Here is a 12,022-nt window from a genome sequence, read left to right as displayed (position 1 = left end):
AAGAGGGGCTGGAATCTGGCACTGCAGATTCCAAATTAGCTCTTGATGAATGAATGACAGTAATATAGCACTGTATTGTTTTTAAAGTGTTTTTTTAAACATATATTATTCATTCCTTTATTTACTCAACATATCAAAACTGAGACTTGAAAATGTTTCAGGTACTGTGCCAGGCACTCAAATGTGAACCAGGCAAACACAGTCTTTCTTCCCATACCACCCCATGGGGAACACAGACAAATAAACAGACACACAGTATGGTAAGAGCTATAATTAGGGAAGCTCAGGGTGCCACAGAAGCACGAAGGAGTGGCCTTTACTGCAGATTTCCAGGAGGGCAAAAAGGGGTGAGTCAAATGAAAAAATGCACTGGGCATCTTTGCTTTCTGAAAATAAACTACTACATAATGCAGAACATAGATGTGTATTTAATGAACGTCTGTTGCATTTTCAAAGATAAACATGTTTATTTATTATTTACACCATGCGCAGGCATGCACTGACCTGAGGCTGCACCTGCTCAGGTAGCGGAAGCCCGAGTTTTGATGAAAGTTCGTGATGTAAATATTGCCACTTATCCCCACTTTGGCCCTGAGTTGGCAAGACAGAGTCTAGAGCATCATTTTCGGGACTTGATGCCCTAATGCTGTTAAAGGAAAATAAAAGGTGAAAAGAATCATCAACATACAGAAATTTTATTACATTCAGACAATGTTTTACAAGTGATTTAAAAAGAAATGCCCTTAATTCTCCCAACCATACAACTTGCTGAATGTCCAACTCCAAAAATGTTTTACCTTTCAGATGATTTCTGAGTTGTATCTTTATCAGGTTGGCAATGCTGGGGCCCCATTTTCTTGGCATTAAACTCGATGAATTTGATGAAATCTTTCTGTTCCATTGGTTTTAACTCCAGAACCTATAATTGAGTGAGATTCAAACAGTCCAAAGTTTTCAATTAATGCCCAATGGTTTTTCTGTTGAGATCTCATTTTGAACCGCTTCCTAATTTATTATTTACTATTTCCCTTTCTTGCTTGCTTGTTCTCATTAACTTTTATTTCTCAAAAACCTACTTAAAACATTCACACAAGGACCAAGTATATATCACAATATATATTACACACATGGAAAATCCCCCAAAATATGCCAACACATTTTGAAATAGTAGGGAAAGAGGTATTACAGTTACAGAGGTAAGCTCACCCTGAAGAAATCTGCTTAGTTTGAAATAAGGTGCAAGTTAATAAAGTAGCAAAGTTAGAGCATCCCCACCTGCAGAAGATGAAAGCAAACAGCTCCTACAGCACATGCTCAACATGTAGGAACAACCGTATATCACACTTTCCATCCAGTCACGTAAGAAAACACCCCAATGGCAGTTTGGTACTTAGTTCAAAGAGATTCCATGCAGAAAGCTTTATTCTTATCCTTATATCTGTTAGGGGCTGCAATTACCTGTTGCTGCTGGAAATCTTTTTGTCTGCTGAACTGTGGCCTTTCAGTTACAATAGATTCAAATGTAGAAAGGTTATCTGGTTGGAGATCATTTTGATGCTCTGCAGGTTTCTTTAGAGTGGCAGAATGCTGCAAAAAATTTTATGATGGCACACTATTTTAAAAAAATGACCCACTTTATTTCAGTTCTAATAATGAGACTATATGATGGAAAAGTTTTATATAAAGTGACTGTATTTTGAAATTTACTGCAATTATATACTATGATTCCATGTACTTATTTCAAAACTACTGCAAAAAACCATTATATTTGATGATGTGGTCATCTTACTTCCTCAATGTAATTCATCCAATGAATTACTAAAAGCCAGGAAATGTACTGCTTTTCTGTTTTAAGAACAAAGTAAAAAAAACAAAAAAACAAAAAAGAGATGCAGTTTTATGCTTAGGCATTCAAATTTCCCTTATGTCCAGAATATTTTTTAAAAGGAGAGAACCACATGAGGATGAAAGGGAAGTGTAGAGCCTGTGTATCTGCAGTCAATCCTATTTCTGCAGTCAATCCTATTTCTGTGAATGTAAGTCCTCTGAGTAGGAACCACCATCTCCTAAGTACAGATGCAAATCTTATATAGGAAGACCCTACCCACAGATGCATATTTGCGTTTATAAATACAGAACTCTTTCAAAAGTCACAAGAAAACTATAACTGTATGACACTTTGATCAGTATATGTATTTGTAAATGAATAACAAAAAGGACCCCGGAAACAGGTTTTATATTCCTGATGTCAAATTTTAATCTTTATAAGAGCTTCGTTTTCCAGTCAATTGGAGTCACAAACTTCCTTTAAAACTTATCTTTCTTCTATGAAGAGGCTCACACCACCTCATTACTAGCAAGAACGATCAATCCGATCAAACCAATCCAAACCAAACCTACGCTGTCACCAACAGCAGCCTAGGTAGGAAAACTTCAAGGTAAAATGGAATCAGTACCAAGAATCAATACGACCATCCCTTATAGCTTTAAGAGGCTTCATTCTTTCTTACTTAGTGTAATTTTTCTGTAGCTGTTTCACCACCTCGGCCAGATTTCTTCCTGGTAGCTCTCCCATATTATCTACCCACACCCGTCTACATGTGGCTGTGTTTTACCTGGTCTTCACTGTATTTCTCCTGAAGCATGATCTGGACTTTTTCCAAATTGCACTTGACGGTCTTTAATTTCACGGAAAGAGCTTCAGCCTCCTGCTGAGTGGCCCCACTGTCTCCCGGCCCTCGATCTGTGCAGCTCTCCAGCAGAGAGGCAACTTTGTGCTCGATCTCTGTTAGCATGGCCTAGGAAACAAAATCATTTAAGTATTCATGGTTTTGGTCTTGAACAAGCATTATACTCTAAAATGAGTTAGATTCACTCTGTCTACCTAGTATATGTAACAAGTCTCAGAAACACAGATTAGAAGGGATCTTGGGAAAACAACAATTTCCATGTAATTCCTGAGCTTTTGGACAGGGGTACAACCAAACCAACCCCAACTTGCAGACGTCACTCTCCAAAATAATCTAAGTGGCTCTATAATCACTTTAGAAAAGACAGCTGAATGTATCCAGCATAGCAAAGTGGTTAAGAACATAGACACTGGGGTGCCTGGCTGGCTCAGTCAGAAGAGCATGCGACTCTTGATCTTAGGGTAGTGAGTTCGAATCCCATGTTGGATGTAGAGATTACTTAAACAAATAAACAAACAAACTTAAAACAAAAACAAACACAGACACTGGAAATAGACTGAGTTCAGATCCCACTTAGCTGGGTAAACTTGAGCACCTTATGTTTTACATGAATGTGCCTTCAGTCATGTGTAAAATGGGGGTAATAACAGAACTTACCTCCTAGGGTTACTCTGAGGAGTTAAGAGTTAAAGTCCACGCACTTTAGCCAGTGCTTGACACACAGTCTATGCCGACTATCATTATTCTACCCCTCCCCCCGCGAACTTTCCTAACTTTTTCCTGTTGCAATCCGAGTGTCGCGTCATAATAGAAAAAGAATTTCACGGAACTCTTGGAAGGTTCTTTCCCTTGATCTTTTCCTTCTCTTTTTCAAGTCCATATAAACTTCCAAAATATCAGAAGATGACAGAAGAAATAATTTGGAATCTAAAACACTTAGTCATTGATACAACCGGCCAACTTACACACGGATCTAAAAATAAATCAGCTAGCTGAAGTAAGTTTCCCTGTAAGTCACTGTCATTGTATTCTTCCCCAACAGATCAAGTCTGCCCTCCTCTGGGGCTCTGAAGCCCAAACGGTCATGCCAACTGGCCGAGCACACAACGCAACGGCGGGTTTCTGATTCCCATTCCAGCACTGGGATCCTGTATGCTAAAACTTGTTGTGTCGAAGGAAAAATTATCCTTAAAACACATTTTCAGGGGTGCCTGGCTGGCTCAGTGGGCAGAGCATGAGACTCTTGATCTTGGGGTTATGAGTTCAAGCCCCACAGTGGGTGTAGAGATTACTTTGAAATAAAAAAAAATCTCAAAAAACAAAAACAGGGGCGCCTGGGTGGCTCATTCGGTTAAGCATCTGCCTTCGGCTCAGGTCATGATCCCAGGGTCCTGGGATGGAGTCCCTGCATCGGGCTCCCTGCTCAGCGGGGAATCTGCTTCCCCCTCTCCCTCTGCCTGCCGCTCCCCCTGCTTGTGCTCTCTGTCAAATAAATAAAATCTTTAAAAACAAACACACACAGATTTTCAAAGAATATATTCTTACAAGTCCTCTATCCAAGCAAACTTCTTGTATCCTCTACAGACTCTTCTAAGCTTGAACAATATGTAATCATAGGTTTTAGAGTGGTCTCAAGATGTACTGTAATTTTGTGCTCCTTTTTTCCATTTAGCTATTTTATGTATACTTTTTCATGTGTCTACAGACATATGCTTCATGATTCCCACTTTCCTAGCTGCAAGTTGATATTCCACGACTCATGTAACTTCCTTACTGGTTAAGCCTTTAAGCTGGCTCCAGTTCTTCACGTTTGCAATTAACACTGCCAAAAACATTTTTCTCCTTTCTGGGTTATTTTCGGAGGGCACATTTAAAGTAATGGTGTTATTAGGTCAAATAAGATGGACATTTTATATGCTGACAGCTGACCTCCCAAAACACTGAGGCAATCAGAACAGTACATCCAGAGTTTTCCAGGATGATACAATTTTTGCCAATATAACATGAGAACAAAACAACAGCTGTTTCGATTCACATGTTCTTAACAATCAAGGCTGAACATTTCTTCTCAAATATTAAATGACCCAATATAATTTTTTCTGGACTGATCTGTTCGCTCCTGTCCTTTGGACATTTTCCCACTGGGAACTTCATGTTTTTTTACAGGCTCCTGGGAGGCTTTTTATATATTTCAATATTAAGTTGTATGTGCCATGGTGTTCTATAAATGAGCCAAAGATGGCCCCGGTACATTGGTCCCTAGGTTGCTTATTTTTTCACAGCAGGCCAGAGCCATCAGCTCTAATCCTACTGGCACCAAACTCAGAGTGGGACCCCACATCTGCCCCCTATCATTAAGACACAACTCTGCGGCTCTAAAAGACCCAAGCCTCTGTTGCCCTTTGGAGCTCTCTGACATCACCTAGACACACAAGCCCCTCTGGATTCCCTGCTCCCCTGGGAGTTCCTTTGCCTTCCTCCCCCGCTTCGAGGTCGTGGTCCCACCGCCATTTCCCGCCACAGTGTCTGGAAGGGCACCTGTACAGAGGGATTTCCCCAGGCCTTGAACTCCCGCCAAAATGTTGCCCGAAGAAAGCTGGCTGTGTTCTACTGCCACCTTGTGGTTGTGTCTTTCCCTTGACAGCCCCCAAATCCGTGACCGCGCTACAAGGGGCATGAGAACGGGATTCTGGTGGTGCCCAACGAAATCAGCAAGGCAATCAATTGGCAAATCTATCCTGGGACTCAACATCTCGAACACCTCAGGTTCAATTTAGTACAATGTGGCTCTGTGCCGTAGTACCGTTTTTTCCAGACTTGCCTGGGCCTCGTCAGCCGGACCACGAATAGTGCCAGTATTAAAGCGAACCTGCCCTATCAAGAGCTGACTTTTGGGGGTCAGAGGTGGGGAGCTTCCTGGGGAAGGAGGTCAGCCTGTCCACCTGGGTACCCCATGAGGCAGGCACTGGATACTGTAAGACTGTGGGCCCAAGTGGAGAAAGGGGATGACCAAGGATGGGCTACCCCCAACCCCATAACGGGCTATCGTGGGAGGAGCTCCCTGTGGCCGGGTGATATGGGGGTGCTCTGAGAGGGTGTCCTCATTCCTGGTGTCCGCTACGGCAGACAAAAGAGCCAATCAGGCCGAGACATCGGACCAAGGCTGATCTAACCATCCTTGGGGAAGGCGCCTCAGGTATTGTGACACTTCATTATGCTGCGGTGATGTCGTCATTCTAGCTTCTCCCTGGAGGGACACAGAGATCCCAACCTTTGGGCCGAGCCAGCAAATGTTACAACTAACGGCAAGGAAGTTTATATTCCTGTCCCCACCCCCCTCAGCAAGAGTAGGAGCATTCACAGTAAAATGGCAGCAAAGCCCATTTATGCTATATCTGCGATCTTGCAAATCCGGATATTCGGCTTCATTTCAGAAGAATGGAAGTTCTAAGGAACTTATTATGAACACAAATAACAGCATTTACTGAGCACTTCTTATGTACTTGCTACACCCGACCCTGGTTCTTGTACCTTATCTCATTCAACCCTGACAAAGTTCTAGGGGATAACCGACCACGTGAGGAATACGAGGTGGAAAGTTAACGTCCCCAAGTTCACGGTTAATGTGACGGAGCTGGATCTGGACTCTACATTCCGAGCTCTTACCCGCTCCCGTCTCTCCAAATACTCTGCTTCCACAAATCTCCTCAAAGAATTCCCCTGAGAACAAAAACCTGAGGCCAAGACAAACACAGGGGTCAGCGTTAACAGGAAGAAACACGCTGTTGCTCTAAGAGAACTTTGCCCAGTCTTGGAAGGGGGTTGGTGCAGAGGCCAGCCCTGAACTCCAAGCCCTCGGCCTTACCTGGCACCCCACCAGCTGCCGTTCCACCAACTGCTGCATGTCTGCATTTAATGTTTCCGGCTCAAACGCCACGTGGGCTTGGTGCAGCCACAGCTCCAGCTCGGCCACCTGGGTCTTGCAGGCATGGAGGACTTCCGCAGGCTTGGGCCTAGATTGCTCCACCGTGGCCTCAAACGCTCCTTGCTCATCAGAAAAGCCCAGAGCGGCAGCCTTGAGCGGACGTGTGGCACCCTAAGATAAACCCAAAGATAATCCAGCAGTGAAAAGTCACGGAATCCCAAGTGTGCACATTTGAGCTTGCAAAAGCCCGTGAACTCCCAGCATTTCCCCCACTTAGAAAACAAACAAATAAGGGCAGAAAAAGTAAGAAAGAAAAGAAAAATGCACCTCCACACTCATAGCAACGATCACGTGACCTGGGGCTCCAGGTTTCCGAGCAGCCGAGCCCCATGTACACAGGTGGTGTTCCCGGGCACGGAGGACGCAAACGGGCTCGCGGTTCATTAAACAGCGAGCGGGCCCCAGGAGACAGGTGAGTGTGCGAGAGAGGGTGTGCGTGTGGGTGTGTGCGTCGGAAACTCCGCAGCGAATTGGCCGTTGTTTGAATGTGTGTGACACATGATTAAGCAATGCTTACATTGCGGTGAGCTCTGATCAAACAGAAAAAAAAGGCTCTTTACACCCCGGCTGGGATACAAGGAAATGTGCCACACACTTAACAAGTAGATTTTAAAATATTTTCGCTTCCCCCGCCCCAACATACAATGCTATTACTCATCTAAATTTCTCCCTATTAAAAGTAATGTGAGTCAAGTAACGAACTTCAGTGGGGTAATCTGGAAATTTTTCTCCTGTTCTTCAGAGAGAGTCCCTGAAACTGCTTTTCACTGTCTAGATACTCAAATATTATTAAGGACTAGGTGCTTATACTATAGTATAAAGAAAGAATGATGTAAGATGTGTTCTTATTGCAACACCTGGGTTGCTTATTGATCCAAAAGAAAAAGAAAAATTTCTTCCAGGTACCAAATCAAGTATTCTATTAATAATATATTAGATGTTTTCAGGGATGCCTGGGTGGCTCAGTTGGTTAAGCATCTGCCTTCGGCTCAGGTCATGATCCCAGGGTCTTGGGATCAAGCCCCACGTCAGGCTCCCTGCTCCGCGGGGAGTCTGCTTCTCCCTCTGCCTGACACTCCCCCCGTTTGTGCGTGCTCTCTCTCTCTCTGACAAATAAATAAATGAATCTTTTAAAAATATATATTAGATAATTTCAATTTGGAAGTAAAAGATTTGATACACATATATATTTGCTTCCCACATCCTTTTCCAAAACATAGAAAGATCACATCAACCCTTCTAGAGAGATTCCTTTAGGAATTTGTGTATTTCTGGGCGCCTGGGTGGCTCAGTTGGTTAAGGAATTTGTGTATTTCTCTAAAAAATTATTGATCTCAATAAATATTTTATTGATTATGAGTATGATGAAATACGATGTTTTCTATATAAGGCTTTGCTAACTACACATTAGCAACCAAAACAAAATTGTTCACAAATGTATACCCTAACTCAACTCAAATGCAGGAAAATTCCCAATGACTACAGAATTTTGTTTAAACACAGAACTTCTAGTACAACAAAAGTAAACAAAATAGGCAAGTGGTAACAACAACATGCAGGGTGTGAAAATACCCATTTTCCACACACGTGGTGGGTATCAGGAAAGCTGCGTTCGCAGAAGTGTCTGAGTTGCACCTGTTCCCCCTTGACCATCTATTAACTTCACAGAGGTGTGTTCTTTACTGACAAAACACTATTTCTCCCTTGCCTTCGTCAATATTTTTTTCAAGAATCATCTTCTTAAGGACGTCTTCCCTTGCCTTGAGTTTCTCTGCACAGTTGGGTCTATACTTGGGAGTCACCTGGTTTCAATTTTCTTTTTTAATCCTGATTTCTTAAAAAAGAACCAGTTGTGTGATATTACTGCCAGACACCAACTGCTAGTCATCCGATTAATTCTTTTCTAGTTTTCAGATACTGCTATCTCTTGGCGGCAAAGATGTGGGGATCCTCTTTTTTGTCACCTGAGATAACAATCGTTAATATTAACTAATTAGTCTGTGATAACTGATTTACCGACGACCTTCTTTCTTTATTCAAAAACATTATTCGAGCACCTATCATAGACCACACAACACATTTTTTAATGGCAATATTGAATGTCTTTCCTTTTTCACTAATTCACTGAATTAATGAGAAAACAAGGAAGCTGGATAACTAATCTGGGCTTTACTTGCTAGTTATTTGAAACTGAAGAGAATCCAAAGGTGAACGGAGGGAAAAAAAAGAATATTTGCAACCATAGAAACTGCAATTGCTAAAGGTGGCCTGGGAAACCTGCCAGTAACCAGTTCACCCACCTCTTTTTATAGTCAAAGAAATCCAAGTTCATTTAACGCTTAAGCAATTCCCCCACCTCCCATTTCACCACTTTGCTTCTGAGAAGCTCCGGCCCACATGTAAGTTACTTGCCTGAGGTCACACAGCTCTGCAATCTTTTAATTCAGAGTCCACAGTTTTTTCCACAATCACACCCCTGCTAAATATCTTTTCTAAACGATAGCCCCAAATTCTAAAAGCAGCAATGATTTAAGCGAGTGTTTTATGATTGTGCATGTCAGGGGTCTAAAAAGTATTACCACAAGTATTTCTTGTTAAAGAGAATTATGTCGTTTCCACCATGTAACTGTAAATTAATAATACCCAACCCTTTATTGGGCTCTGGGGCCAGGCCATCATGCTAAGTGATACACACACCCTCTCATTATTTCCCATCACAAGCCCTTATTATTCCCAGTGTACAGATGGGGAAACTGAGGCATAGATAGGTTATTCAAACCACCTATGGTCACCCAACTAGTAAGTGGAACCAGGATTCAGTCTCTGATTTCATTATGCCTTGGGATCTACAAGTCCACATTCTTCACATGACTTCTCCAATCTCTAGTATCCAAGTTCGGCTCTCACTTAGTGAATGTCACACTGCTTGGTTTCTGCATCAACACACCACTGATCTAAGTAACAGGATTCAGTTAAAATGCAAGCTAATTTTCCGGTGGTGGCTGTATTTCATGCCAAAATACCAACCCTTTAAATTTACTCCTTAACATTTTACAGTCAGTTCTACAAACATCTGCAAGTCTCCCCCCACACACCACACTTGTTACAGAAGAAAGAAGTAGTTGCTGGTGGAAAGGCTAGTTCACGCTGACAAATAGTGAGCAAGCGATAAATCCTTCCTTGCTCCGCACCATGCTTACTTTCTAGATCAACATCTGATGGCAAATCTTCCAGTTTTCCAGGCTGACAGCACATATGAAGATGTTAAAGTTCACAAAGAACTCTTGGCTCAATATGCAAAGTATTCCAAACACAGAAAGCTTCTCAGCTCTGGATGCTCGTCCAGGTACCTGAGCAGTTTGTTTGTTACCGACAGGGACTTACCTCCTCTGTTTGGTTGGGACTCAGTGAGTCTGGTGCAAGAATTTGTGCCATAGGATTATCACATGTGCTTATTTTCTCAGCTGCCTCCTGTAAAGAAAAGAACCAGAGGTCCAGAAAACTTCCTGCCCTCGCTCCCATGTAAGTTACTCTTCCTGCACCGGCTCATTTTACATATCACCTGGTTGCAGAAATGTCCAGAAGAGTCAGGTGCATTTAGGGAAAAGTTGGTTTGTTAGGAAAAAAATCAGCTTCCCCAGGTTTGTCTTTATTTGAAAGACTTAAATTTTCCAAAGCTCTCTAGTTAATGAGGAACATACAAGGAAATCTACAGAATTCTCTATTTAAGTGGATTAATAGGGGAACTAAAATTAAATGAAGTTATATGATAAAGGCCACCTTTCAAATAATAGGGGGAAAGATTAACTTATGAAATTTGGGAACTACTGAGGCATTTCATGAGAAAATATAACCAAATCCTTGTCTTACTCCTAATAATGGATTCTAATCGTATCTAATATTTGTTTATTAATTAATTAATTTTTAGAGATAGTGTGAGCAGGATGGGGGGTGGAGGGGAGAGAGGGAGAGAGAGAATCTTAAGCAGGCTCCACATCCAGAGTGGAGTCGAACACAGGGCTCTATCTCACAACCCTGAGATCATGATCTGAGCCAAAATCAAGAGCTGGACGACCAACTCACTAAGCACCCAGATGCCCCTTTATCTATTTAAATGTAAAAGTTAGGGATGCCTGGGTGGCTCAGATGGTTAAGCATCTGCCTTCAGCTCAGGTCATGATCCCAGGGTCCTGGGATCAAGCCCCACATCGGGCTCCTGGCTCAGCGGGGAGCCTGCTTCTCCCTCTCCCTCTGCCTCTTCCCTGCTCATGCTCTCTCTCTGTATCTCTGTGTCTCAAATGAATAAATAAAATATTTAAAAAAAAAGATTAAAAAAAATAATAAAAAATAAATGTAAAAGTTATACCATAAAAAGTCTTAAAAAAAAAAGTGAATCTTTTTCCAATCTAAGAGTGGGGAAGGACTTTTAAAGCATGCAGTAAAGGGAAAGAATGCTAGTATTAGCAACATAAAAAATAATAATGTTTACCTTAAAAGCATCATAACCTAAGTTAAAAATGAAATAACAGACTGAGATAATAGCTTACAATGTGTTAATATCCTTAATATATATCCTTAAAAGTCAGTAAGGAAAATATCAAACCCTAGATAGAGAAGAAAGTCAAACGGCATGAGCAAGCAATTCATAAAAGAATACAAAAGTAGGAGCACCTGGGTGGCAGAATCGGTTAAGTGTCCGACTCTTGGTTTCAACTCTTGGTTTCTGCTCATGTCGTGATCTCAGGGTCATAAGATCAAGCCCCACATCGTGCTCCTCATTCAGCAGGGAGTCTGCTTCAGACTCTCTCTCCCTCTGCCCCTCCTTCCTGTGCACGTGTGCACACGCGCTCTCTTTCTCTCTCGAATAAATAAATACATCTTTAAAAATAAGAGTACAGGGGCACCTGGGTGGCTCAGTTGGTTAAGCGTCTGCCTTTGGCTCAGGTCATGATCCCAAGGTCCTGGGATTGAGCCCCGCATCGGGTTCCCTGCTCAGTGGGGAGCCTGCTTCTCCCTTTCCCCCTGCTCATGTGCTCTCTCTCTCTCACTCACTCATTCTTTCTCTCAAATAAATAAAATCTTAAAAAATTAAAAATAAATAAAAAACAAAAACAAGAATACAAAAGCCAATAAACACAGAGATATTCATTCTTAGAACATAAATGTAATTTGAACCACTGGATAAGTCTGGCTAAAACTGAAAATATCTCACGTCAGTTTGGGGTCAAGAAAGCAGCATTTCCATGCATTCCTGGAAGGAATAAAATTGATACAGTCTTTCTAGAGGGCAAACTTTCTACTTTGATAATTGTGTCACACTTTAAATGGATGTATACTTTGATTCAGC

The 12,022-nt window shown here is 41.9% G+C and overlaps 1 protein-coding gene across 10 annotated transcripts in view; it reads right to left on the bottom strand.

The window, feature by feature from the left end:
• The window catches only part of SYNE2 (spectrin repeat containing nuclear envelope protein 2), a 326,900-nt gene that overhangs the window by 90,222 nt on the left and 224,656 nt on the right, over window positions 1-12,022 (bottom strand). For 8 of the 10 annotated variants that reach the window (XM_045901009.3, XM_045901011.3, XM_064571157.1 and 5 more), the window contains 6 exons: window positions 10,060-10,146; window positions 6,556-6,786; window positions 2,616-2,798; window positions 1,459-1,587; window positions 798-919; window positions 505-646 (listed from right to left, as the gene is read on the bottom strand). In XM_045901009.3, the coding sequence (XP_045756965.2) occupies window positions 505-646; window positions 798-919; window positions 1,459-1,587; window positions 2,616-2,798; window positions 6,556-6,786; window positions 10,060-10,146 (894 nt within the window). Of the gene's footprint in view, window positions 1-504; window positions 647-797; window positions 920-1,458; window positions 1,588-2,615; window positions 2,799-3,347; window positions 4,020-6,555; window positions 6,787-10,059; window positions 10,147-12,022 lie in introns of those variants that run through there. The other 2 variants (XM_064571158.1, XM_045901018.3) reach the window with 2 other exon arrangements.

This window comes from Mirounga angustirostris, unplaced genomic scaffold (assembly GCF_029215605.1).
Source record: "Mirounga angustirostris isolate CCGP_5_RB_7025 unplaced genomic scaffold, mMirAng1.0.hap1 SCAF_9, whole genome shotgun sequence".
Lineage (NCBI taxonomy): Eukaryota > Metazoa > Chordata > Mammalia > Carnivora > Phocidae > Mirounga > Mirounga angustirostris.
Note: the sequence above shows the minus strand (reverse complement) of the source record. Positions and strands in the feature narration are given on the sequence as shown.